Source organism: Anticarsia gemmatalis, chromosome 13 (assembly GCF_050436995.1).
Source record: "Anticarsia gemmatalis isolate Benzon Research Colony breed Stoneville strain chromosome 13, ilAntGemm2 primary, whole genome shotgun sequence".
Taxonomy (NCBI): domain Eukaryota; kingdom Metazoa; phylum Arthropoda; class Insecta; order Lepidoptera; family Erebidae; genus Anticarsia; species Anticarsia gemmatalis.
Window position 1 is genome coordinate 9,817,875 of NC_134757.1, and position 26,331 is coordinate 9,844,205.

The window sequence follows — 26,331 nt, forward strand, 5'->3', positions numbered from 1 at the left end:
ATGGTGACGTCTCAATGGATACTATAAAGTCGCATTAGAACTAAAACTAATAGAATATCGACACTGTTGATATGTGCGATACCGATAACGCACGTGCAAACATCAAATCACTATAGGTAACGTAAATACCATCAATATTTTGAATATCTACCTATTACATTAAATTAAATAGACAGTGAATAAACAGTGACAGCAATAGGTTTGCCATTAATATACCATCAAACACCCTTATTGTTGCCTAAATACGAACAATCCCCCGCAAAGGCAGCGAATCTAGTAGTGCAATGAACAGTGAGTCATATTGTATTGTTATCGGTACAAGTTCAAACCTGTAGTACACAAGCCCTCCCGACAATGAAGTGGGTGATGTCATCATTGCTAGCCAAGGCTTTTGTTCCTTTAGAAAGTTACGGTTAAGGGATGGGACGATGTGCCCACTTTTTTCTTTTGGACAATTTGTAGCGGCTATTGAAAACAAATTAACATTTTAGCAAAACATACAGGTTTTATCTGTTTATTTTCAAGTAAGGTTATGTCCATGCTATCTGGATTGACATGGTCCATCATTTCTGGATGAAAAAAATCCCCGTGTAACTTTTTTTTTAATTTACCACCTCACATTAAATCTTAAGAAAGGTGACATTAGAAATCAAAAGTATATGGCATAGACTACAATAACCATAACCATCTATGATACATTGGTTAGCAGAAAATTGGGACCACATCCCTGCAATTTTAGTACAGCGACTACCACCACAGTTCTCTATCAAACTACAATCAGTGGTCTAAGCAAGTTCTCTACACGAAGTTTAGATGAGAACAGCAGTGCAGGCTGCGTCTGGCTGTATCGGTATGCCATAAATCTAAACGTTTATGTATTTCAAACATGTAGCCAGCACGGGAGAAAGAGTCATTAGGGGTTATTAATATGCATGGGCTCTTGTAGGGCTGACTGATGTCAGATTTGTTTTGAAGTTATGTCAAGAGTTCATATATCAGAGTTCATATATTTAATGAAATTTAATGAAATAGAGGAGAATAGTGGCTTTTATGTGGTAAGCGTTTTGGTTACAACTTATTGTACAAGTAATAGTTACCAGATTGTAATACATAGGTAGTAGACCTACCTATTTATTTCTTACTTAATAAATAATTAAACGTTCAAGATAAAAGGATAGGCTAATTAAAGAATTTTGTGTCATATTTCGGTCGATCGGTGTTTTTTTCGTTGACTATTATGGGATATTAGGCTCATGCACGAGTACAAACATTCGTAGACGCTTTACGATTTAATTAATACTTAACAAAAACTTCAAAAACCTCATAGTACGAGATCCGACCGCGTGATTTCTACGTTCACCTGTTTGATTGATGAAATATAATTTTTATCGATATTTATAACTAAACCAATGCAGATCCGCAAAGGTGGCCATCCAAATTTGGCCGCAATTAATTTTAATTAAAATGTAATTAATTATTTATTGTTGAACAATTACGTTCACTTGTTATTGTTAAAAAATATATTTCATTAGAAAGAAATATACCTGAGATACCGAGAAAGGTCAAGGTGCCATCCCTCACTTGGCCGCAACCTAATGTCAGCCAGGTGTAAACAGGTATAATTTTGTTAAATATATACGTTCATAATGTATTATCATGTTATACATACCAAATTGAAGATTAATTCTTTCCCTACATGATGAGATATAGGTGCCTATGCAAAAATGCCCGCAAATAGTGACTGCCAACGATTAAAGATAAATAAAAGCGAGAGAAACTTAAGATAAACACCGCATGTAGAAATCACGCGGTCGGATCTTAGACTATCAATCACTTTTGTTAACACGATACAGAAATTCAAGCCATCTTTACACCATTCGATGACTCAAACAAACACATTGCTCAAAAATGAGGATTAAAAACTTAAAGAATGCCAATTAAGTAATAATTAGCTATTAATTAAGTGAAGCAGCCCTAAGTAGAGGCTTACAACGGGCCCTATTGCAGCGCATTCCCGTTCAGACAAAGGCATCGTTGCATGAGATTCCTTTTTTCGTTTTTTCCCGCCTCGTGTGTGCACCGCTTTAGATCGCGTTCCTTTTTTAATTCGTTCACCGGTTTTTATTTATTGTGTGTATTCAGCTTTATTATTTGTGGTTTTTTGATGACAGCGGAATAAAGATAAATAAAATATTTTTAATCGACTAATTGATTTTTCTTTATTTGCAAAGTTGGCCAGCGGTTTTAATTTAAAGCAACTAGCAATCGTCAAGTCCCAGTAGGTAGTCTTTTTCTGTCTATTTATCTATCAATATATTAGCTAAAGTAAAGCAAGGTAAAACATTTTACTCTATTTACCTAGATAGGTAGGTATTTACTTTCCACGTTTATCTTACGGGATCTACAGCCTCTTCAAAATATATATTGGCATGGTATAATGTAATATTAATATATAAATATATTATAGAACTGTATAGGTACTAGTAGGTATATTGGAAATTATTAAAATAATAATATAAAGATGTCTTCTTTAATTCCACCAAAACATAGAAAAATGTTAAATAGAGTAATATTTTCCCGTATCCGCAATCTCATAGTCCTTCCTTCATTTTAGGATTGCTAAAATTTATTGTCATAGAAAGCTGCAGCTCTATTTTTTTTTTTCATAAATAGGTACAAAGAATGTGCACCGCGTGGTTAGCTACTAGCGCCGCCTGGCCGGCTGCAAAAAGTGGCGCCTGTAATTATTTTCAACTTTATATCTATTATCCTTCACTGCAAATTAAACTTTATTATCTTCACCTTACGTTCAAAATTTGCCGTGCGCCATATGATAGTAGAGATACAATATGCTTTCTTCTATCGGAAAAAAACAGTGATGTAAAAATGCAATTTGTATCGATTGTCGATATCGATATTTCTTTGCTGTTAAAATCATTGGGTTGAAAAGATGACCGAAATATTTTAAATTAAAACTCTATAGTTATATGAACAAATAAATTGTTGTAAGAGGTTACACTAGTATTGGTTATAGCTGTAAAATATTACTTTCTTTTCAATTTTATCACAATGTATAAAATTTCAAAATTTCGTATTTTAAGCGAAATGCATTAAATAGTGTATATTTTCATAGTCACTGTCTTGTCTAGATTTCAGTTTAATTAATTAATTTTATAAAAATATTTGTGATTACTATTCCTTAGATAACAGATAAATCGACAGCTGCACTTTTATCAGTCCCATCCCTACCCGGTGACGAGAGATTCGCTCGCTCGCTCATCGCGTTCGTTCCTTTCATTCATTCAGTCGAGCTTTGATCGCCATTGTGTGTGGGTCGCGGCTGCGCGCTACTGTCAATATTGAACGCGTATTTTATTTTTCACAATATCACGTGTAATAATTAGTAAATATAAGTGACAAATACAAACAATAAGTGTTAAATTTATGTGTGAATAACAGTAACTGTGATAATATAATTGTAATCTAAGTGATATTTTTAGTTTTGTACTACGGATATTTTGGTGATGACTGATGATGGGCGCCAATGGGATGGTTTAGCGTCGTCGTTATGGTGACTGTATAGTGTTTATTAGTTGCAATAAGTTGTAATTGAGACGGCAATGGCGGTTGTTAATTTTTGCGTGTGTTTTCTATTGGTAATGTACCAATTGTCGGCGGCTTCCACGGAGGCGTCATCGGAATCTACAGACCTTGGATTGACCGGTAAGACTTGAAATTAACATTAAAATATGCCGAATTAGTTTGGATTAGTTACACCCGTGTGTAAATATCTTAATTAATAAGGAAAATCTGGTGTTAACGTTACATTAATGTTTTGTTTATTTATCATGCCAGCCAGTTTTTTGCTGCGGCCATTTAATTGCCATTCTACTTGAGTTGTAGCGTAATGAAACATTTTAACTAACATATAAAACGCTGGATAAAAAAATATTGACGTCGGAACGTTTAGCATTTGGTAAATAAAATAATTAAGATAATTTAGACTGTTAAAAATCACGTTATCAAGTTCAAATGATATCTCAAAAGGTCACGAATGTTATTTGGCGTTAATTAACCCGCGTTTTTTGAGTTAATGCCGCCATAAACAAAAATGTACCTACGTAATTAAAATAATTAATAAATTAGTAATTATGTAAATAGGCATGTTCACGTGTTGGTATGAAGTTATTTAAATATTTAGTTATCTGAACAATGTTTAATATTCCTTCATGAGTGATTTTTAAACCACACTAGTGTAGGTAGGTACCTACCTACCTACCTACCTAAGTAAAATCAATATTTATTTTGTAGGTAGGTAGCTACCAACCTAAATAAAAGCAAAGATTAGTCTATTTAATCCGTGTTAATTCGTTTTAATTGTTTTCAACTTTTTCTCCGTACCCACCTCATAAACGAATCGACTTTTAAAAAGTTATTAAGATCGCTTTCTAGACCCTCGACAATGGCCACAATACTCATTGTTTCATTTGTTCATTGGCTCCGGTCGAGAACCCGTGGAAATCTTTGAAAAGAGTTAAATAAGGCACTTAAAAGCTTCACTTTGCTTTTATTTGGTATTCAGTAAGCTTTAGTCTATGGATCATTTACATTTTGCAGGTAACGAGTTAACGGTAGGCAAAGGAAAAGTCTTTACTGCCTAGTTTGTCATTTGTTAGCTTTCAGCCTGCTAGACAGTAGTTTAAAAGCAATTTGCATCAATTAGCGTTTTCTAGCGACGTGAGAGTGCTTGAGACGTTTAAAAAACAGTTGAATTCTCGTTCAATCGCCATTGGCCTACTTCAAGCTATGAATTATGGTTATGTTTTAGTTGATGATAAATTAATTAGAGTATGATCAGATTCTAGAACAGCAATATTGTGCCTGCCTTAGTAGTGCGATTTTTGTTAATTGTTTTGACAAATCTTTAATGACGGGCTCATTAGGACTTTCCAAGTTCCCAATGACGCACGGGCTCCAGACAGGCAGAATGTTTTATCCTTGACAATGTTCGATTAGAGGGCGTGACATCGCTCACTAATCGATATGTAGGTAGGTACCGATAAACAAAATATCAATGAAGCATTCTTAATGTAATCCATTGAATTGACCGATAAATTAATATGTGATATTGATATTATTATGATAAACTTTCAAGTGTTCTGCTCGAAATTGTAGCTGTCCATTAAAAGGCATTGTCTATCCATCTTTGGTCCAATTAACCTTATTTTGCAGGTGTCGAAACAGTTGAGATTTCGCTAATGACCCGCTCTCTCGTTAGGGGATTTGAGAATAAAATTATGATGAACTTAGTAAAGACAGTCGAAAACCCGAGTCGAAATGCCTACGTAGGTATCTGATAAATTAAGATGAAGTTCTAATCAAAGAGGAACACTCTCAAAAAGGTAAAGAAAAGAATTATACTACCTACCTACCTAGTTTTCAATATGCCCGACTTGCAATCTCGGGTTATCAAGCGCGGTGTTCAGATAACGGATACCGCCTTTGATCCTATACAGAAGTCACAACAGAAGATCATTGGTAACTACTGTATTGAGGATGTATCGATTTACCAGCCCCTATAGAAGCCAATCACACACAGAAACATGAAACTCAATTGAATAATCAACATCATAAATATCCAAGTCGATTAATTGTACAATATGACCAGCTTCCCAATTGCATCGATACGTTTCGATCGTATTGGCATCGTATTCTGTGTTAGATTACAGTGTTGATAATCGCTCGTTGCTACGGCGATAAGTGATCGTGACTGCATGCGCCGGCGCCGCGGCGGCAAACGGTGTCTCGTGTACACACCTACCTATTATCTATGATGGATAAATAGTGCTATTACTTATACTTGGCAAAGGTTCCTATGACATATACAATGTCTATTTGTATTGTAGGAAATTGCCACACCTTTAGAGAAAGGCATAGACATAAATTATGGTATGATCACTTTCATTAATTAATTGGAAACGCGCCTTCTTCTAGGATTATTATAATTATCGCCATTTCATAGATTGCGTAAATTACGGACTTTGACAAAGCACAAAACGACTAGTATTGTAATAGATAGGCACCTAGTATACTTGACAGCATTGTGAAACGCACGTGAGTAGGTACCTAAATTTCTAAAATACTTACCTAGGTAATAGGTACTACGCATACTCAGTAGTAGGATTTGACGGGTAGATAAACGTCAAATCCTCACACGATGATGGAAGTGGAATAGCATCAGCATTAGTACGGATAACAACATAACAATTAGTTAAGTCTGTTGATAGAGATATTAATATTAGATTGTATTTGTTGATAAACTTTGTTATAAGTCAATTGTTTATAGTGACGAACCAAACAAATGATGGCAGATAAGCAAATGAGCAGATATGGAAGGAATTTGCTTGCTAAGTGTTTGCGAAGGGCTGGTGTGATGATAATCACTTAATAATAATCAGTAAAATAAATCTAAGCATAATCTAAATCGATCTAAGTAATTTTAAAATGTGTTAATTAATTTCAGCTTGGTACACATTACATGACTACATTATCTCTAACAAGTCCAGTAGCGCGATTCTGTACAGCTGGTACTTTCGAGTATCGAGAATCTGACATTTAAAATGTAGACCAAAAATAATTTCTACGACGTCCGCTAGAGGCGCTGAACTGATTGTCAGACAACATTTTTCGATAGCTAGCCGGTTGTCGGTAGTCGATAGTGGCAGAGAAATGCGGTGCAGAATGGATAGTTTTTACTTTAGGACATAAAAATGGGATGAACTTGTCGGAATAGCTAATTCGTAAGCAGAAACCAATACCTTCAAATGGATACGAAGAAACGGACTTGCGTCATTTATAAACTCCATAAAATATTTGTCTGATCCTTTTATTCATAGGTATTACGTGTCATAGGCGTCTGAAATTGACAGTATGACGTCATTAATCGATAAGCTATATCGTATCAGTTGATAACGGACAGACTTGGCGCCATGTCATATTGGTGTCTGTATTGCGGTATAATTGGATCCAAATGTTTGTTATTTCGAATTATCTTTTGTTGTATTAAAATATTTGTTGAAAGATATCAATTAATTAGGACTAGATAGTCTGATCAATGGATTTAGTTGAATGAATTTATTGGAGGGCTTTCCATATCATACCGATGACCGCTATACATTAATAAAATCATTAAACAGCAAACGGTTGAAAAAACAGTCACCTGCCTGACTCCTGAAATGAATCTTAGGAATTCCAAATCGATGCTATTTGTCATCATTGTTCTATGTTAAAAGCATTAACATAACATAATCTGTGCAAAAGAAACTCCTGTGAATCTGCATATTTGTTACCATGCAAAAGTGCGATATTATGTGTTTCAAATAGTTTAGTACATTGTTGCTTAGGTATTTGTGTCAATGGGCGCAACGCACTGATGCACTAAATATCTTTCTACAATTTATCATACAGACTTCAGACTTAGGTATTGTGCACGCATATTTGTACTCATCATTTAGGATAACTACAAAATATATCTTGCTATGCAAGTTAAACGGATACTAAAGAGTCATTATAGGTAAATGGATCTTTTCTAACGTATTACGTAGCGTTAGTAAGGAAGTAATTAAGTAGAAGTCAGGGAGAAGTAAAACCCGAATTTCAGTACATTTCCGAGGTATCAATATGTAGACCATACCTTTGCATTTTGTCAAATTGATTGTGGTAGTACCGAAAATCACCATCATAGGTTTTATCTAAATACATTAGATATTTTACTATTTCTTAACATTATCTAACTTGTTACTTACCTAGTCCTCAATCGCTATGAATAATGTAAGTCTATCAATCTCCCAGCTGATTACATTCAGGGATAGATGTCAACGCAATACTTGATTGCTTAACCAGTACAGTATGACGTAATGTGACGATTACCCAGCCATTGTTCCAACTTTGTATCACGGGTGAAAGCTGTCTCGTGTAAAAACGTAGAAGCAAACAGAACGTAAATAATTGCTACTTAGATTAGGAAGTCTGTTGTGAAAGCGATTCTTCTTCAAGAACCTCGTTTTTTTGTAATCCAGATTACGCATATTGTTTGCACCAACACAATAAAAGGAAGTATTTAGGTATACTTTTGAGAACAGTTCTTAGTTATTTATATTCACTAGATTAATGCAGATGCGACTATAGTTTTGTGCAGTCACTTCGCTCATTTTATGAAACCAAAAACAACTGGCCAGTCACGTTTCTGGATGGTACGTTAACCTCCGATCATCGATAACGTTCCTAATTTGAACTATGTCTGTCGTGCCATTAAACTAACGATGCTCTAAGCTCGATGCACATTACACGTATATCACTTTAAAATGTCACTCGTAGAAAGCCGATGTCCCGTAGTAGGTAATTAAGGGCAGTAGACACTAGCACGGCGACTCATTAGTAATTCACGGGTGGATTCTCATGACGTCACTGGCGCGATGGCGCCCGGCTCCCGGCGCGTCGCCACATGTTCCCTTTTTGTAACTTTGAATTTGAAACTTCAAGTGGGACGGGAATTCGAGAGCTGAGATTTTTGTTTTTTAAAGGTTTTTTAAAAGCAAAAGACGGTGACGTTAACCAGGCATGTTAATGGTTCCGTTGATGTTGCGCTAGTGAAAAGTATGTTTTGAGATTACTGTCGTGTGATTTGTGGTCTCCATACACAGCATTAGATATCATTTCAAACGTCAAGCATGAGATATTAACCAAACTGTTTTTTATTTTTCAGGTAAGCACTCCTTAATATCAAGTTCAGGTGAGATGACGTCATGATCCCCAAAAAATCCAGTTGCATGTCAACGTACAATTAAATCGTTATTACTTTTACAGACGGAGGGTAGTTGCGTCCGTTTAACGGTTGTCTGGCGCCAAAATACTAGACACCAATTGACAAAACACCGTTGTATACAATTTCCAACCATATTCTCACCACTCAAGGTGTATTTTTCGTTAGCGCTGTTCCTAAAGGGTCTATGGGGCCCTTGGGATGTTAAGTAAAGCTTTTTATTGCCACATTATGTTACATTCGTGAATAGGGGCACGGTGCAAACAGATGTAGCATATGTGCACCTGCCTTACGTTCGCGTATTCAAATTTGTTTTTTTTTTCTTCGTCAAAAATCTGTTTCTTATTGTTAAATACATTTATATAAGGTATATCATCAGAAGATATAGTATAAGACGATAAAGAATGACTTATTACTAGCTATAGAGCAGATTATGTGATGCTGCTGTAAGTAAAAAAGACCCGTTAAAATTAGGTAGAGCCGCTCCCTTTCCACAACGTACATTACTTGTCATTCAAATCGCTCTACAAGATCATTAAAACCTCATTTTCACTTCACGCTTGTAACACAAAAGTAAACAAAGAAATCTAGACGAAAAAACCAAATCCTAATCCAGTCACGGCGACTTTTCTTCGCTTGTCCACAAGTCTTTGAATGAACGAATGAATGATAAAAAACTTGACGCGTATCTAAATACAACAATCCACAACAAATCGGCGGCCATTTGCAACGGTCGTTAATTTAAACAATCGGATTGTGAAGTATTGGTAATCGATTAAAATTGAGCTTAGAAATTCTAAAAATATGTACCTAGATAGAAAAAACTTTTATTATGTAGGTGAATGATTGCATGTCTGTCTGTTTGTTTGCTACCGACGATGATTGAAGTATTGACGATGATCAACTATAAGTTTACCACTGCTTTATTGAATTTAGCATTAAACTATTCCTCATTTATTAATAGTCAGATGCGGAGGAGTACTTCGACGCATAGGGCACTCTCCCTATCTTTTCCTTTTTTTTCTTTTTAGATTTCGTATAATATATAAAAGTTATTTGTAAATAGTTTTATGTAAATAATAATTTCACCTAAATTAATAAATATGTAGATATAGTAATAGCATAAAAAAACAGCTGGAAAATGTTGATATGTTGACAATTGCAATACTATCTGCTCTACTTCCAATTTTAGTTTTCTACCACTGCTGAAAATAATCAGAAAAGATGTTCCGAGTCACTCAGATTCACTCACATGTTCTTATTTGCGTGTCAATTTCTCAATGCCGCATTGTAAGTATTGTAACACAAAGTCAAAAGTGCGTGAGTGCAATAAATATTGTGCTTGTATGCAATAGGAAGAGCTTGTCAGTGATTAGTTAGACCATTTGTCTCAAAAGACAGTAGTGTCTTTGTACGTTGTTTACTAATAATGTATTACACACTGCCAAAATACATTAGCGTTAATGTCGTTCAATGCGTATCTATGTCCCAGTAAAATAATATAGGAAGTCCTTGCCAAAAACACTTAGACTTTGCGACTGCAAATAGTCTTAGCTAGATCATACGCTCTTACAAGTAGTCTTTGTAAACAACCCGGCTAATGGATTAATTGCGTAGTATAATGTGTACCTAATATACATGTATCTGGTGATACATACTGTGTAGACTCAAGCTTAATTCGCTTCATTAGATCTTTAATCCACATATTTAAACAATGGCGCCTAGCGTCGGATGGCCTCTACGCCTCTACGGTGTACACTAGTTGCGTGTGTTTGACCGCGAATGTATGCGTCATCCACAAACAAAGAATTGTTTCTCGAAATTTAATGGGGCCAAACATCTTCCGAGAAACTGTGCATCACAGTACTCAAATGTATATTTTACTTATGAAATCTAAAACGGTCAAAAATATGTTTTATTGCTTGTTTTTGGATGAAAGAACAATGAATTTTGAAGCGAATGTGAATGTAAATTCATCTACATGCATGCAACAATGGCGGTCACACAGGAGTAAGCAGCTTTTGTTCACAAACATATCAGCATTGTGACCGGTAGCCAGTAAATTAAAACAGGTAAACTGATATGATACAACAGGGCTAGTAGTGCATAACGAACGACAGTTGCAGTTGACTTCCGCTACTTGCCGGAAATGTGGCGCCAGCGGCCTGCGGCGACAATCCGCGGTTTTCAGCCATTCACACTACAACCGCGATGCGGGCCGGACGTCACGCTTCGCTGCTCCCGCGATTAATTAACTCCACTTTCGAAAAAATAATTTACACGGCGCCGTAATTACATTATACTTTAATTACCATATAATAAAGTAAATGTTTGTTTTTATGACCGGCTTTTTGTCTTCCCTATTTAAATACCAGTTGCGGTTGTCTTTAGAATAGGACAGTTATTCACTTCGCATAGGAATAGCATTGATATTCGACTATCCACTCTGGGCAGAATTAACATAAAATCGACGTCTGTCAGGGCCGTGCAAATAGAGCATTAATCCAACATGTCACGGTGTTGTTGCAATGCACTTGATAAGCAGGCCATATGTATGCGTGCGGCGGCTTTGCCACTCGCCGACGAAGGTGACTGTATAACACACTTCACTCCAAAGCCTTTAGATATAAAACTATTTATTTAGCCGTAAACACAAGTCTATTAAAAGAAGAAATATTGCATGACGCACTATTCAGATATTCGTTCGTACGTCGAACGATGCTTATTGCTTTCTCTGACGTCAAAATTTCATCGCAGCTGCAACTTTATGTACTACTCAATTCAAGTTTGGAAGCAAACATTCCGCCATTATTTACTTCCAACATTTGTAAACAGGTAAACACTGTGATTTGTGATTACCAGTAGACATGCTCATACATTCTTAAGCAAGACTCATGGTTTAAATAAGGTCGTCTATAAAATATTACTGGCAGTAAATACGTCGTGTATGGCCTGCCCAGTAAGGACTGCCACACACGATCGTCTAGACGGTGACGTCGACATTCGAGCTCTTAGTTTTAAAATTGATAGACAGACAGTAAATAAGACTATTTTATCTATGCGTCGATATCTGTTTAAATGATGAGTCAGCTTGAGTCGAGTACAATTTGGCATATATTTGCGCAGCTGTAGTACGAATGTGTAGAAATCGTAACATGTTTAGTCACCTTGGGTTATGTAAAGAGAAAATTGAGTACCTTTACGACTTATGTCAATTGCATCATAATATGTTGTACAACCCTGTGCTTTCATGGTGAATTATTGCAGATAATAAACAACTGAAGGTACTATCGAACACAATTGTTATTGTGGTTTTATCTGTTATGTCGATGTTTGCCTTTGTTGTTGCGTGTTCCTTAACCTTACGAAAGCCCTTGTAGAATTAACTTCCTTGATGTTCTTAACGCATCTAAAAGTACATTGTACTCGAGACACTGTAATTTAGAAACGAAGAAGCGAAAGATGAAAAGTGATTACAGGTAATACGTCGTGAGACTAATTGCACATCTATACAAATCCTTTCAATAGTCATTGAAATATATTTTCTCAATCTTCCATCAAATAAAGATCAATCAAACAAATATTCAGTACCGTTGTAGTACGTTAGTTAACATTGATCGATGCGTCGTCAGGTGCTTGGATGCAAAGTAGTTAGCGACTTAGCAAGTCAGCAAGCGACGCGGCCTTTTCCTTGACGGGTGATTTATTGCGCCAGCGCTGCTTGGTGGTCTCTCATTATTGAATATCAATTAGGTATTAAAAATAAATGCTGTACCGATTATAAACCGGTACTAGTTACAGGTACTATGGTCGAGATTTATGTACCGAGTTGTTTGAAGCAATCAAAATATTATTTGTGATAATGAAACTTGAGGATCAATGAAAGCCCGGCTTTGATGTGATTTGATATAAACAGAACACTTGGCATTAAAATATCTAAGTTTTAAAGATTGATGTTTTGTAACGTCAGTTTTGATAATTTCCGAAAAGCACAAAGTGTCTCCTCTAATTCTCTCGAATTGTTTGAGCAACAATATGAAAATATCACACGATATCATACAATTCATGAATCAAACACCAATTCCACGTGGGAGGTGTAAATTTCACAACAGCTTCTTTGAATTTCAGATTCTTGGCGTTAATCGACAATGACTTCACTTCCGAAACCATTTCCTCTTTATTAGCAAACCCTTAAGTTAGAATCTGCTAAAGAATTATCTTGTTCAAAAACTACTCAGCTATTGTATAAGTCGTTTTGTTGTTGTATTGCTAGTCCATGAGTGTAAACGTCAACTCCACTCAACAGGATAAATAAACTCATAGATTTAATTACACGTAAATAACAGCAGATCCTGAATCGGTGCTGCTAACTATCTTTGCCTGCTATCTAGCTCCATTTTTTCTCTGTCACTACTTATTCCTTTTACAGTTGGATCATAGATTTCACCATCTTGGTATTAGTTTCTTCTGAACTGTCTTTGGAGTTAATATTACCTACCATATTAGTACTCAATTGGCTAACATCAAATAGTTTCATGAAGCTACTTTGCAACAGTACATTTGTTCGCACGGAAGTATCACATTCTTCGAAATACTCAGTTATACATATTTATTGCGGTCGTGGGTGGTCGTCATTATTCAATGAAGGTGTGTTACAACTGGAGCGAATGCCGCGAAATACGTGTTTATATCATGCGGTACTTGCGATACTCTACTTATAGGATGCCGTAGTGTTTTTCAACCTTCTGGTATTTAGGGCTCCAGTTTGTTTATTTTATTCTTCGGAATGAGGGGAAAGTTGTAGTTTTTCACTCTGCCCTGAATTCTTTGGTTCCATTTGTAGACTACTTCCCATTTGTATGATGTCAGTTGAATCTTTGCTGTTGTACTTTGACGATTATCATCTATATCTTGTAAGAGCATTTGGGTCTGTAAAATGAAATCAATCCATCTTTATTAAAGTTAGTTAGAAACACTTACCTGTCGGCTATTTTATCAAAAACTCATTTAGAGTAAATTGAAAATTATACTGTAAAGTCAGACAACTATCTCTTAGATAATTACTTTAATTGATATCAACACGTAATAAAGTCTATTGAAAGTTCAATTTAGCCACTGACAGCGGTACAAACGTATCGCCCACCTCCCTGACAAATTCATTTGCATTTAACAAACCTTTAGTATTAACTGTTAATGTAAGCAGTATAATTCTATTTCAAACCAACAAAGAATTTGTTTATTTACGATTTTTACCATAAATATTCGAAAAACCTTGAAATTCCACAACATGTGTGGGTAGTAATCAAATTCTTAGTTTGAATTGACAAGTTTTCCACACGTCAATTACACGCCTACGTCAATTAAATGTAAAAACACTAAACAAACTGGTAATCCTTACTGTGTCAAATATAATGAACCGACCTTTACGTGTGTTAATAAGGCATTAATTAATTTGACATGGTTTTTAAATTATAATTCAGTACATCGATCATACGTTTGAACCAACATTTACACAGGCGTCTTGCCTTTTACATCGTCCAGTAACTCATGGTGCCCAACACATATTGAGCTTTCTATAAACGTCTTGAGCAGTAACTCAGAGATCATCGTTAAGAAGTCTAGTGGACGATAAGATACTTATTTGGTAACTTGCAAATTGGTCGAATCGTTTTGAACAAATATTTGACATGTCTGGATCAAAAAAACTTGCACATTAAACGCTTTGTATGTTACTTGATTTATGTTCCTGTTTCGCCAGATTTCTTGAATCTAGATCACATAAATTATAAAAAACTGCGACCAATTTAAATCGACTGCCGGAATAGCTATTGTACAGTTGAAACTAGATGGAATTTAACCAAGTTGAGGAAAACAAGGTATTGTTGATAAAGCTATTTTAGTCATTAGCATTTACGAGTCGCCTTTAAGTGGACTGATTTCAATTTATTTTTTATTACATTCCGATAATTTACATCGCCGTGTGTGGCGATTACACGAAAACTTGATTCGAATATTTTATTCAGAAAGACGACAGAAATTGCGTACGACTAGAACTCGTTTTGTATAATCTTATTTGTCCAATGAGAGTATTGTAAAGGCCACAATGGCGGAAGATTTTCCCTTATACAATTATGGTGCGCCCACGCATATCTGTTTGTTTGGCTGTCTGCAGAACTGCAGTAGCCACGACATGTGTGGGCGAGGCGCCGCCCGATATTTGCATTAATTATTCGCGATTTGTTATAATTGTCCACAACTATACGTGTTTAATTCTTAATCGTTCCTGACGTACATATTTGGAAACGGTTCTGCAATTTCGCAATTTGGTTAATGGCTAAAATATTTGTGCCGCAGGAAACACCGTGCACGTAAGGTTTAACGGTCAGAAATGTTACCTATGTGGGCTTTAGTGTTTTTGTCGTAATGTAATTTTCCTAGTTTAGTCCATATCGAATGATACTGCGCATTAACTTATACAGTACGCCTTGTATAATCACGCAACACAAATATTTCCTCTTAATACAGAGTACAGACTGTACATTCAGTACTAACACGATATGAAGCTAATTCCAAATAAGATTAACAATGACGCTACCTAATTTCAAGTCAAATACGGCGCCGTATTTGCAAACATTAGCTAAAATAAACTTCAATGTATGTCCATACGTCTTATGTAAATGTATGCGGCAGATGCCACTTGTACAAATAGACAACATTCCGTATACGTGTGGTGGTACCTACTAGCTATACAAACAAGTATAGTAAGTACATATACGGCTAGTATATCAACGTTTGCGCCGGCGCCGCCACACGTCAATGACGGCCGGTATGCAAATACTACCAGTTTATGGATGTCAAAATTGCATTTAGTACAATTTCATACCCGACTTTCTCTTGTAACTGCTAAGAAAATATTTTAACAACTTCCAATGGCGTCGGTTTCTTTATGAAAAATGCTTTAAACATTTTACTACGAGTAGTAAAATAGTAACTTCAATAAACATGCAAATTATCCTATCCTGCTGAGAAAATATGGCAATGACAGCCAAAAATATTTATATTACTCTTTCTGAATGTAAATTGGGTTTAAGTGGGCATCATTATAATTAAAATATGATTATTTATTTAATTACAGGAAATTTTAGTATAATTTGAGCAATTATTATGACATTAATATCTCACTGGGGAGTATTTCACATTAACATAATGGCTATTGTGGGAAAAAAATATATTGTCCAAAATTAATATTCTGATTAATTTTGAAAACTTTTGTGATTTTAACAATTTGGAAAATCCAGTTTTTATTGAAATGAAACTAAGTAGAGATCCTTGAAGAAAGATGCATCCGCGAACACCATCTCGAAAATCCAATCAAAACACCACAGTCTTAACTTTCAATTATAACCATAATAACAACAGAAACATATTTAATACAATACAGAAACAATAAAAACTTGTACCGTAGAGCGATGCGAGCCCTTATAAATATTTTAATTCGAGTTTGCTGACTCAGCGAAACTGCATCCATAGCCTCCCATCATTGTTTCATAGTGTTGTTCAAATAAACATGGGACCAGTTCGAGACCGAGTTTGGACGTTTTTTGTGTAGCCTCTTCAACAGCACTTAATTTGGGATCTCTTTGGAAATTAATTTTTGAAGAACGCTGTTATCTTGTTGGTTTTTGTTTTAAAATTCCAAATGTCTTCGACAGTGTCTTTTGTGACTTTTTTTGTTTAAATACTTGACTTGTTATGGTGTTCTTGATGGATATTGGTTGTCAATTGTATTATTTTCAACTTAGTTGTAAATTTCATCTGATTATTTTGAATCTGTCTGGAGACTAGAATTTCTCTGGAAGTAATGCTATATGTCTTACGCATTGAAACTGGATAGCCAAATTGCGACTTAAATAGGGGTACACAAATATTAGGATCAAATTCTACCTGAGACCCGAGAGCAATTCATCGGTGTTGTAGCCACTTGAAGCTTAAATGTCCAATATTTTGCTGTTCTAAAGACTAACTTATCTTTAAGCAAAGTAAGACGTGGTATTAAATCTAATGCTCACTATTTTTTCTTTTGTAGCAAGGTCGTTGTGCTCATTTCAGTTTTATCTTATGTTTGCGTTTTTTTCTTATGTTTGTGGTCACGGGTAATACCAGTTATTATACGTAAATAAGTAAGTAATAGTTTTGTAATGACCGCAAACTTACAATGTCCCGTTAAAACTACGGTTTACTACCAAACAGCCAGAATTATAAGCAATGACCACAATTTCCCATTTCGAAATAATAACGCATATGGTAAAATTATGTATGCTCGTATAATTGGTGTCTTGGGATCTATTATAATAGTGTATAGTAAAACAGCTGCTCATATTTTTTGGAAACGCTTGCGTGCGTATGATCGTTATAAATTATAGTCCTATTGTGAGTCATGAATATAAAAAATATTGACATTTATCCAGGCGGTATACTAGAAATTGACTTCCTACTCCTTCTAGATACTGGCTGCTTAGTCTCACAGCGCTAAATCATGGTTTGCTACTTAATTTCTCAACTTCTTACAAAAGCAAAGTCTCTTCTCTAAAACTAACACCATGAAGCAATATTATAGCATAATGTTATTCTGTTTCATTAATTTTCATCCTACCATCGCACTGTTTATGAAATTGCAAATTTAATTACAATTCCAATCAACAATTTACCTTATTATATTACAAACTAGAAAGCCGATTTCAAAATCCAATAGAAAATAAATTAATCGGTATATAACTGCAATATTCCCGGGTCAAATGCCAGTGACTACGCAGATTGCATCTTCAATAGCCGCAACAATATAGCCGCAGGAAGGTTTATTGCCTTCTATAATTACTGCATTACCGGTTACATTCCCCTACAAACTTAATATAAACTCTTCTATCTCAATAAACTTAGGTAACACGCCACGCACAGTTTTATTACCACATTTATATCAATTTCCTGCCATAACCCACCAATGTTTGAAACTCAAAACAATTGTATAATCGAAGTACACTATTCGAATTAAAAATACTGATGCTCTTGAATGTGAGCCAAAAACATCAAATGATTTCAGTTCCAAAACGAGAGCAAGCAGTGACTACAGAGCGATGGCATCTGGAAAATCAGAATCAAAAAAATAACGGAAACGTAGAGCACCACAAAATGCTATACATAAAGGATGTTATTCACGGGGCGAAAGCATTTGCACTCGTGACTCAGTGCGTTATCTGACTTTTACGGCTGCTACACGCTCCTGTTGTTCACAAGTCAATGCTAATATACAATTTGTTGTTTCGTTTTATCAATTACACAGCGGATGCGCGCCTATCGACACAAATATCAATTGCATGTGAATGTTCTTCACGATACTCTTTACTGCTTTGTCGACGAAATATTCATATTCTCAGGAAACATTAGTATGTTGCAAGTTTTCAAATCACACAATATGTTAATGCGTGTATTATATTATTTTATAGTCTGATTTATTGCCGGTCATGAATTTGCCACAACGCGGCAATAAAGAGCAATAAAATCGTCACTTCTTAAATTCACGTTCATAACGTTATCAACGCGAGAATAATTTCGGCAATAACAAAACGTTTGTTTCCAGTCCCGAGATTATATGCGCTTAATTGTACCGATAAACTTGGTGGCCGATGTCAAGCCCCTAATGGGATTTGGTGATAAAGAATCGCCGGACACAGAAACTCAATTAAGAAAAGGTGCTGTTATCAGAAACGGCAAAGGTGGGCGCGAGCAAAAAGGGCAAGAAGGACTTCCAGGCGTGTTGTCTTGTCTTACTGTGTTATCGTATTCACTCATTTGTCGGCGACATTCCGGGAATGGCGTCGGCGGATGGCCTAATTGACTTAGTCGCCCACACTGTATCATACTGCCATTAACGTCCGACGCCTCTAGGAGCCCCTTTTGTTCTCGGCTAGTCCCAACAGGTACTCTTTACCTGCACATATTTGCGATTTTTTCCAAACAAAAAATCTACCTGAGTCTTTTTGCCTTTCTCAAATGGCTTTACATCTATTTGAAATATTGTTTCTGGATCTGCTTCGTGTGGCCGAGGAGGTAATTACGGCGTACTCGCCATTAGCGTGTCGGTGTAAGTGATTAATAGCCTACCGAGTCTCGAAAGCTTAGTACTAGATCTAGTAAATTATCTCGCATTTACTGTTGCCGCCAATTTCTATGCTTTACTCGACTTGTTAATTGCTTACCTGCCTACACAGACTCACCGTTGTCGCCCCACGTAATGCAATGTTTTGGTTTAGCCAGCGTAATAAGCTCGAAACCATTTTAGTTTTTACTGCGATAATGCATTAATGTTTCAACAGTTATTCGTACACAATGTTTCGTTCCTTTTGTTGTCTCTGTGTGCTATGTTTGTCGCTGACTCACCGTGTACCTGTCAGCGGCGTTTCTAACGCCACTCCATCATACTGTGTCACTTGAAATTCCTCGGACACTCATTACCCTTAATGGAACTTCAAGAGCTCGGCCAGACTATCTTCAATCAACTTAAGAGCAACCAATTGGAACGGTTCTCGTAAAATTCTAAATTAACGTTCCTTACTTTTGTGTTCTTTAATAGCAACCTGAGCTATTTATACAAAAGATATGACTAAGAAACGTATCTTTTGTCGTTCCATATTTTGTTTCCGTCCTTAGCTAAATGGAACCTTTTAAAGGATCCGTTTGAACTCTCCTTTATACACTTAATATTTACGCCCTTCCACTTCAATTATCTCGAAGTGGCTCTCGATTGCAATGTCGCTCGGCTTTTACCGTCTAAAATTACGTATTGGGAGCACTCACAGGTTTCCGTTACCTAATGTAGACTTCCGCCGACCTGTTAATCGAACCAGACGGTTATAAATCTCGTTGGGGTTGGGACCGCGCCGATACGGCTAAAAGCTTCGACGAATGGGTAAAAATAGGGACCGCCTTAAGTCGAGGTTCGTGTACAATGATAAGGTTTTGTAGTTTTTGTGGAACAGGGACAACATCCAAAGATAGCGGTGCCTCAAGACCCAAGATAATAATACTCGGCCGCAGGATGGCACTTAAGAGGTTTGGGCACCTTTGAGATTATGAGCGTGGGCTCTGTTTAGATAACACCGGTACGGTCGCTTATTTGTCTTACGATTTGATTATGAGTCGGAGTTTTTTTTTATTTCTGATAAAACTACAACACTTATTTTGTTAGCTAAGTCCTTCGGATTATTTCAGGTTACATAAAGTATTATGCTCCAAATAATGAACGTTTATATTCAAGTATGGTCGACGGCTGGCCAACATCTGTTATCGAATCTGAATTTATGTTTTTCGTCTTTCAACCGCACCTGCTACTGATTTAAATATAAACTCAAACAAGTTACGTTGCATTATCTGATAGTTTAACTAAGACGTTCCCAGGACATGTCCTGAGTGTTTGTTTTGTTGTAGACAAGCTTTAGTTTTAAGTGCCTATTGTCCACCTGTAGAGAGAATTTCAAGTGGTTTGTCCACAAGATTTGGGTGCTCAATAGTCGGTTCTCACACATCTATTTTATGTTCATATCTAAAGCTGGCTCGGCTTCCGCGTTGTCGCTCGGAGTTGCATTAAATTGAATTTACGTACTAGCCAGGGCATCTGTCCGAACTAAGATATTTATCACCTCGCTTGCTTCATGTAACGTGTCAAAACGAACGGGAACGCTGCGCTTGCGGATATATTTTTTACTACCTTCATCTCGCTCCCTACTATGCTGGAAGACAAAGATAGAGCACATTTCGTAGCATGTAATCGATTGCGATAGAGACTTTATATCGCAGGTTTAGAGTGTAGTTTGGTTTGTTTTTATTCAGTAACACTTTCAAAGTATCGTAATGACTCGCTACGGTCGCATGAGCGCATTCAGAATTCGTCGTTTCTTCTGGAACGTCGTATTTACTGTCGTTAGTTTCATAATTAAAGCTTTATTGTGGGGCATTAAGGTGTATAATGGTTTGTTTACATAGATCATTTGCGGGCGAGGTGTGCGCGTGCAAGGCTTATCCTTGCCTGCGCCGCTGGCGCCGGCGCCGCACTTAGAACGCTATTTTTTCCCGCGGCGCACCACGTTGTACTCATAATTTATTCATTAAAGTCGTAATTTATTTACATTTTATATAAACGGCCTGCGTAATTCTATAGTTTGCGACTATTGTTGTAGTTTTTATTTTGTGATTGGCAGACTATTAGGAAGGGCGTGGGCGCGTTGTGGCGTCTCGACGCCGCGTTTCATTAAATTAGAAGATCGCGTGACTATATTTTTCTGTGGGAAACTCGAGTGAAATTCTCTCAATTATAATCTCATCAAATTAGTGCAGGGAATTGTTAAGACTGGTGTAAAATATGTTCACACGCGGTGTCGGTGTGGGCTCATAACCGCAAGTGGCGACCGTTGCCGCGGCCTCGACCCGCGGCGCCCATATTTCGCTAAGCCAACCTTGTGACCTAAATTAGTTTACATAGATTTGTTGTACTTGTTGGGAACGGTGTTTGTTTTGCTTTAAGGCCTGGGAAAATGTGTTGTGTTATGTAAACTTGCTACCGTACGTTTTGCTAATTATTGCCGCTCAATAGTTAGCATATCCGACGCTGCGTTTTGTTGTTACAATTGGGTACTAGGAAGGTAAGAAGAATACTGTTGTATTAAGAAGAGATAGAGGGATTTTTTTTTTAAGTATAGTCCAGAGGCTTCTACTTCGCCGTCAATATAAAACCTACCTTTTTATCCTCGATATAGCAAATTGATTTGGCTATTTCAAATGCGATCGAATCCATTACTTCAATCATTAGGAACTGAAAAACTGAACTAAACAAGACCAAAACCAATTCCTAGAATTACACAAAGAAACGTAACATTGTCAAAAAAGTGCAATTGACAAAAAACTGATTTTTTCAAGTTGGACGCCGTAGTCAAAAAACTATCATACACTTGAAATAAACAGCTTAATATTTTTAGACTCGGTGGGATATCGCCTTCAAATAGAACATGCTAGAAACGGGGAGTCGCTCACCAAAACTGGGGTCTAATCACCAGCGTAAGAAGACCCCTGGTCCATTGTCTTGTTGTTCCCCTATTGTGATAGTTTGTATGAGACTAGGGGGATGGGGAAGGTCTCCCTAGACTGGTGATGTTCACGCGTAAGCGGCGCGTGGCGACAGATGTGGATGTAAACTGAAAAAGTTTTGTACTGTCAGCAAGAAAACAATACAATTTTAAATATAAATTTTAATACTAGTATAAACTTTTGTGATATACTTCTACATACTTTGCAGGAGATAGGGCCACTGGGGTTTTCATTCATCTATAGACTTTCCTTTGCAAAATTTGCACATAGAAAGATTTTTATTTTTGTAACCAAGCTCAAATTTAGATCTACCTATATTACCTTATTATACAAAAATAAAATCTTGGTTGCATAAAGCAAGCGAGTGAAATATTCTCTAGAGATATCACAAAAAATCGGTAGCAGAAGTTACGAAAAATCCTTTACAAAATTTGTTTAAGGATCTCCCAATATTCATTTGCTGTCCTTACATCCAATATGTTTATTTATAACGGACAGTAGCGTGTAAATCGGATCATTGTTTATAAGTTTTATATTACGGCTGCAACAATAAACACGACCACTTGCGTACGAGCTTTGTACAAGTTATAAACGTGGGACTTGGACCCCGCGTATTGTATTACAAGTAAAGGGTGTATTTTGTTAGAAAACTGGTTGTTATCTCTTTTGTCGCTTTTATAAATTGTAGAGAATGTTTAAAATTACCTATATTTTACTAAAATTGTTGAAGATTTTATCCATGTAGAAGACTTTTGCTGTAAATTAAGAAAATAGTATTATGTCTCGCCTCTGTTATGATAGTTTTATTTAGTTTTCGAGCCGCTTGTAACACAAACTTATAAACTTAACTAAGCGCACAATCCAATATGCTTATTATTAAACTCCTATACCTCTAAATAAAAATAAAATCTTGTAGATATTAGTACATGTTAGAAATTCTAAAACAACATCCGCTTCATTTGATCACCAACGTTCTTTTAACATAAAAGTCGGTAAAGGTACCACGATAGTATAATTTACAAAAGGATCTACGACTCATACATATGTACAAACTTATACCGCATCAGTATTCCGTAAGACTACTGCTTTATCTACTCTGAATCTGCAAGTCTTACTCATAGCACAGGTATTACGACCCAAATACACGATAAAACTTCAACGATTATCATTATCTTGACTTTTCATGGAAATCTTCTTCAAAATATGTTTCCTGTTTTAAGAATAATGACATAAGCTTTATGGAGATATTTTTGTGTTGATTTTTACTGATACTTTCTTCGAAATAAGATAACTACATCCTCAATGAGCTTCTGTTGATCACGCGACTAAATCTTTCTTAGAATAACAGATACAGATTACTTATGGCCGATTAAATACTGAGACTTTATCAATGTGGAATATCGTGTCGGTATCACGTGTATTGTAGAGACTTTTGAGTGTCATTTGTAATCTTAAGATCCTGGAGTATTCGGGTCTTAGACAAACAAAAGAGTAAACTTTATTCTATTTTTCATAAACTAGTAAATTAATTTAAAACTCTCTACTAATTTGACACCAACTCCGTAGAAGTCGCGCTTAGGATTATTTCTAAACTCTTTTACTACTGAAAATAACCTAACAGAAAGCCTGACACCCAGTGATCGGTAGCAACAGCTACCGTTACACAGTCGCATCAACATCAAACATATTTCCCGACAAGTGGTTTTAAATATATCAAGGGCGGCTGCTTTTACCGTCCCCCTACATCGAACACCCCACGTAGACGAGGCGCCAAGCAAAGCGACGAGCCGCCTGATCATGATCAGTTATGTCTATGAAATATTCATAATTGCTAACTAGACCATCGTATTGTATAAAAACGATGTAATTATTGTAATTATCTGATCGTTTATCTAACAAAGTGGAAATAAATTGTATTTATGAGTCATTGTAATAGGTCTATATTACTCTATATAATGTACGAACTGTGGCAAATTATTGGTAAATTATTTCAATCATATTAAAATCAAGCAATTTTTATCTACGACTAGAATATAAATCTTTATCTTAATTAGCACGCGCTCTTAAGTCTTATCCTAAATCAGATACAATCTTAGAATAATGATAATCTAGCTGAATGGGGCACTGACCTCTCTTATATCTTTAATCTATTAAATGATAATAATAATATTATTATCTATTCTTTAATAGTACAATAGGTACAACTTCTAAGGGTATGTGATGAAATGCGGACAAAATAGAACGCACTATAAAGTTATAATTTTTATCTTTCTCTCTTCGCAAACGAGTGAAAGGAATAAAAAATATGTTACTTCAAAGATACCTCTATTATATTCAATTTGAAAAGGTCACATCTAACATAACAAAGTCGTAATATAAGCCATTTTCAAAATAACAGGTACAATGTCTTCCAGTAGTCTTGTCGTCTCTGATTTCCTCAAAGGAAGGCATGATGTTATCTCAGTACTTACTACTCTTACTTTCCTATTAGTGGTTATAGCAGAAATATCATAAATATGGATGCCTATTAAAATACAGTTTCAAGAAACTAGTCTAAACTCTCCCGCAGCTAGTTCTATGATAAATGCCAACAACATAAATTATATTTGCGCTGTTAGATACTAATACTGATAAAATTATAAATTTATAGAAAACAATAAATGTGAATGCGGTTCTTGCATTAAAATTAATATTTGAAAAGGGTATTGTCTATAAGTAAACTGCAATTGTATTGGAGAAATAATCTATAGTATTAAATAACAAAATTAATACCTGTATACAGCTCTAAATGGCTTTCCAAAACCGTGTAGATATATAGATAACTACGCTCTTGTTATATTATTGTCCGAAATAAATCAATAAAATGAAGAGACAAATAAAAAAGTTAATAATTTCTATCAATAGGCTGTAAGGTTTTTTGTTTTCAGTTCTCACAGAGCTTTGTACTAATAATAAACTTTCTATTTTTCAGGTAAGTGTCCACATCGCATCATCGGCTTATGCCCGAGATGCTCCCGGTAAAGTACCCCAGTAATCGGCCTTAAGTCCATCCATCTTAGTATCGGTAGCATACGCATGATACATTGACGCTATCTATCCACATAATCCTTTATCGTCAAATTCCCAGACAGAAAAAATATATGTATCTATTAGAATAGGACAATAGATTTGATAAAAAGAATATTGCACGCAAAAAACACATCTCTTTATTGATAAATCGCTTATTCAATTTGTTGCAAAAACATTTTCTGCTATTTACAAAGCAATTTGTAATTCTATTCGTCATTGTTACCTACTAGTTGATTACATGACAACACAACCTATTTTCATAAACTATGATTTACCACAATACCTGTGTGGCACAATGCAATTGTTGAGTGCAAACATGCAAAAATCGACGATAATGATCATTTATTAGCATAACAATTAACAATCGGCTTTTTTCTAAAGCGACAGTGGAAAGGACACAGTGCATTGTTTGCGAAACAGCGGCGCCGGCGCACTCGGGCGCCGCGCATCCGCTAGTGACGCGCCATGTTGTGTCGATAAACCCACTAGTCATAATATAATCGATCGATTTTGAGTGTACAATAGCTTTGTTGTCATATTCGGTGACAATATTATTGACATACGACTCACCAATCGTGTTTTGCTTATATTTCGCGTTGTTGGGAAACGAGGTGACAGCACACTATTGTACAATATTTACGACGCCATTTAATGCTTGTTGCGATTTCTAGATTTTAATACAGATATAAAATAGTAAGAGGAATTATGAGACACGCAGTTTGGCTCTTTGCTAGTCGTAAACTCTGTCAGTTAATTGCTGGGATTTATCGATAGTAAGATGCAGTCGGTCGCGCTTCGCTTGGCGTGCCGCCTGTCGACCTCATTCCAGGGCTGCGACACGGCGCCTGTCTCGATCGACGATTAGCGAGACTGCACGCCCATCACTATTGTCTTTTTCGCTACCCGACGTGATAATTGTTTCCCCAGCCAGCCTTACTTTTTATGTAAGAGTAACATTTTTTCAACGAAAGAATTAAAAACGTACCTCAAATCTTTTCAATGTTTTGAACCAATTTGTTGTGATGATTAATGGGAGCATTTAATATTTTACCAGTTTAAATGTAAATACGCACTATTTTCCGTCGTACATAGTTTATGAGAGTCATTAGTACGGTGGTGTGGCATTAATCATCACAGTTTTATTTCGCAGCTCACATTACACAGCTCCTATATCTGTAATTGTCCGCAACGTTGGCGCCACAGTTCTTTGGCCGTCTGCCACTGCAATAGTTTTAAGTTCACGTCATTAATTTTGATATCCAAACATTGACAATATGAATGCAATAAAACCATCCTGATAATCTTTC

General features: G+C 36.0%; 1 protein-coding gene across 2 annotated transcripts in view; it reads left to right on the forward strand.

Moving 5' to 3' along the window:
• Positions 1 to 3,298: 3,298 nt before the first annotated feature.
• LOC142977604 (BMP and activin membrane-bound inhibitor homolog) overlaps positions 3,299 to 26,331 on the forward strand; it is a 64,779-nt gene continuing 41,746 nt past the window's right edge. For both annotated transcript variants that reach the window (XM_076121589.1, XM_076121590.1), the window contains exon 1: positions 3,299 to 3,723. In XM_076121589.1, coding sequence (XP_075977704.1) covers positions 3,621 to 3,723 — 103 coding nt within the window. In that variant the 5' untranslated portion in view covers positions 3,299 to 3,620. The remainder of the gene's footprint in view (positions 3,724 to 26,331) is intronic.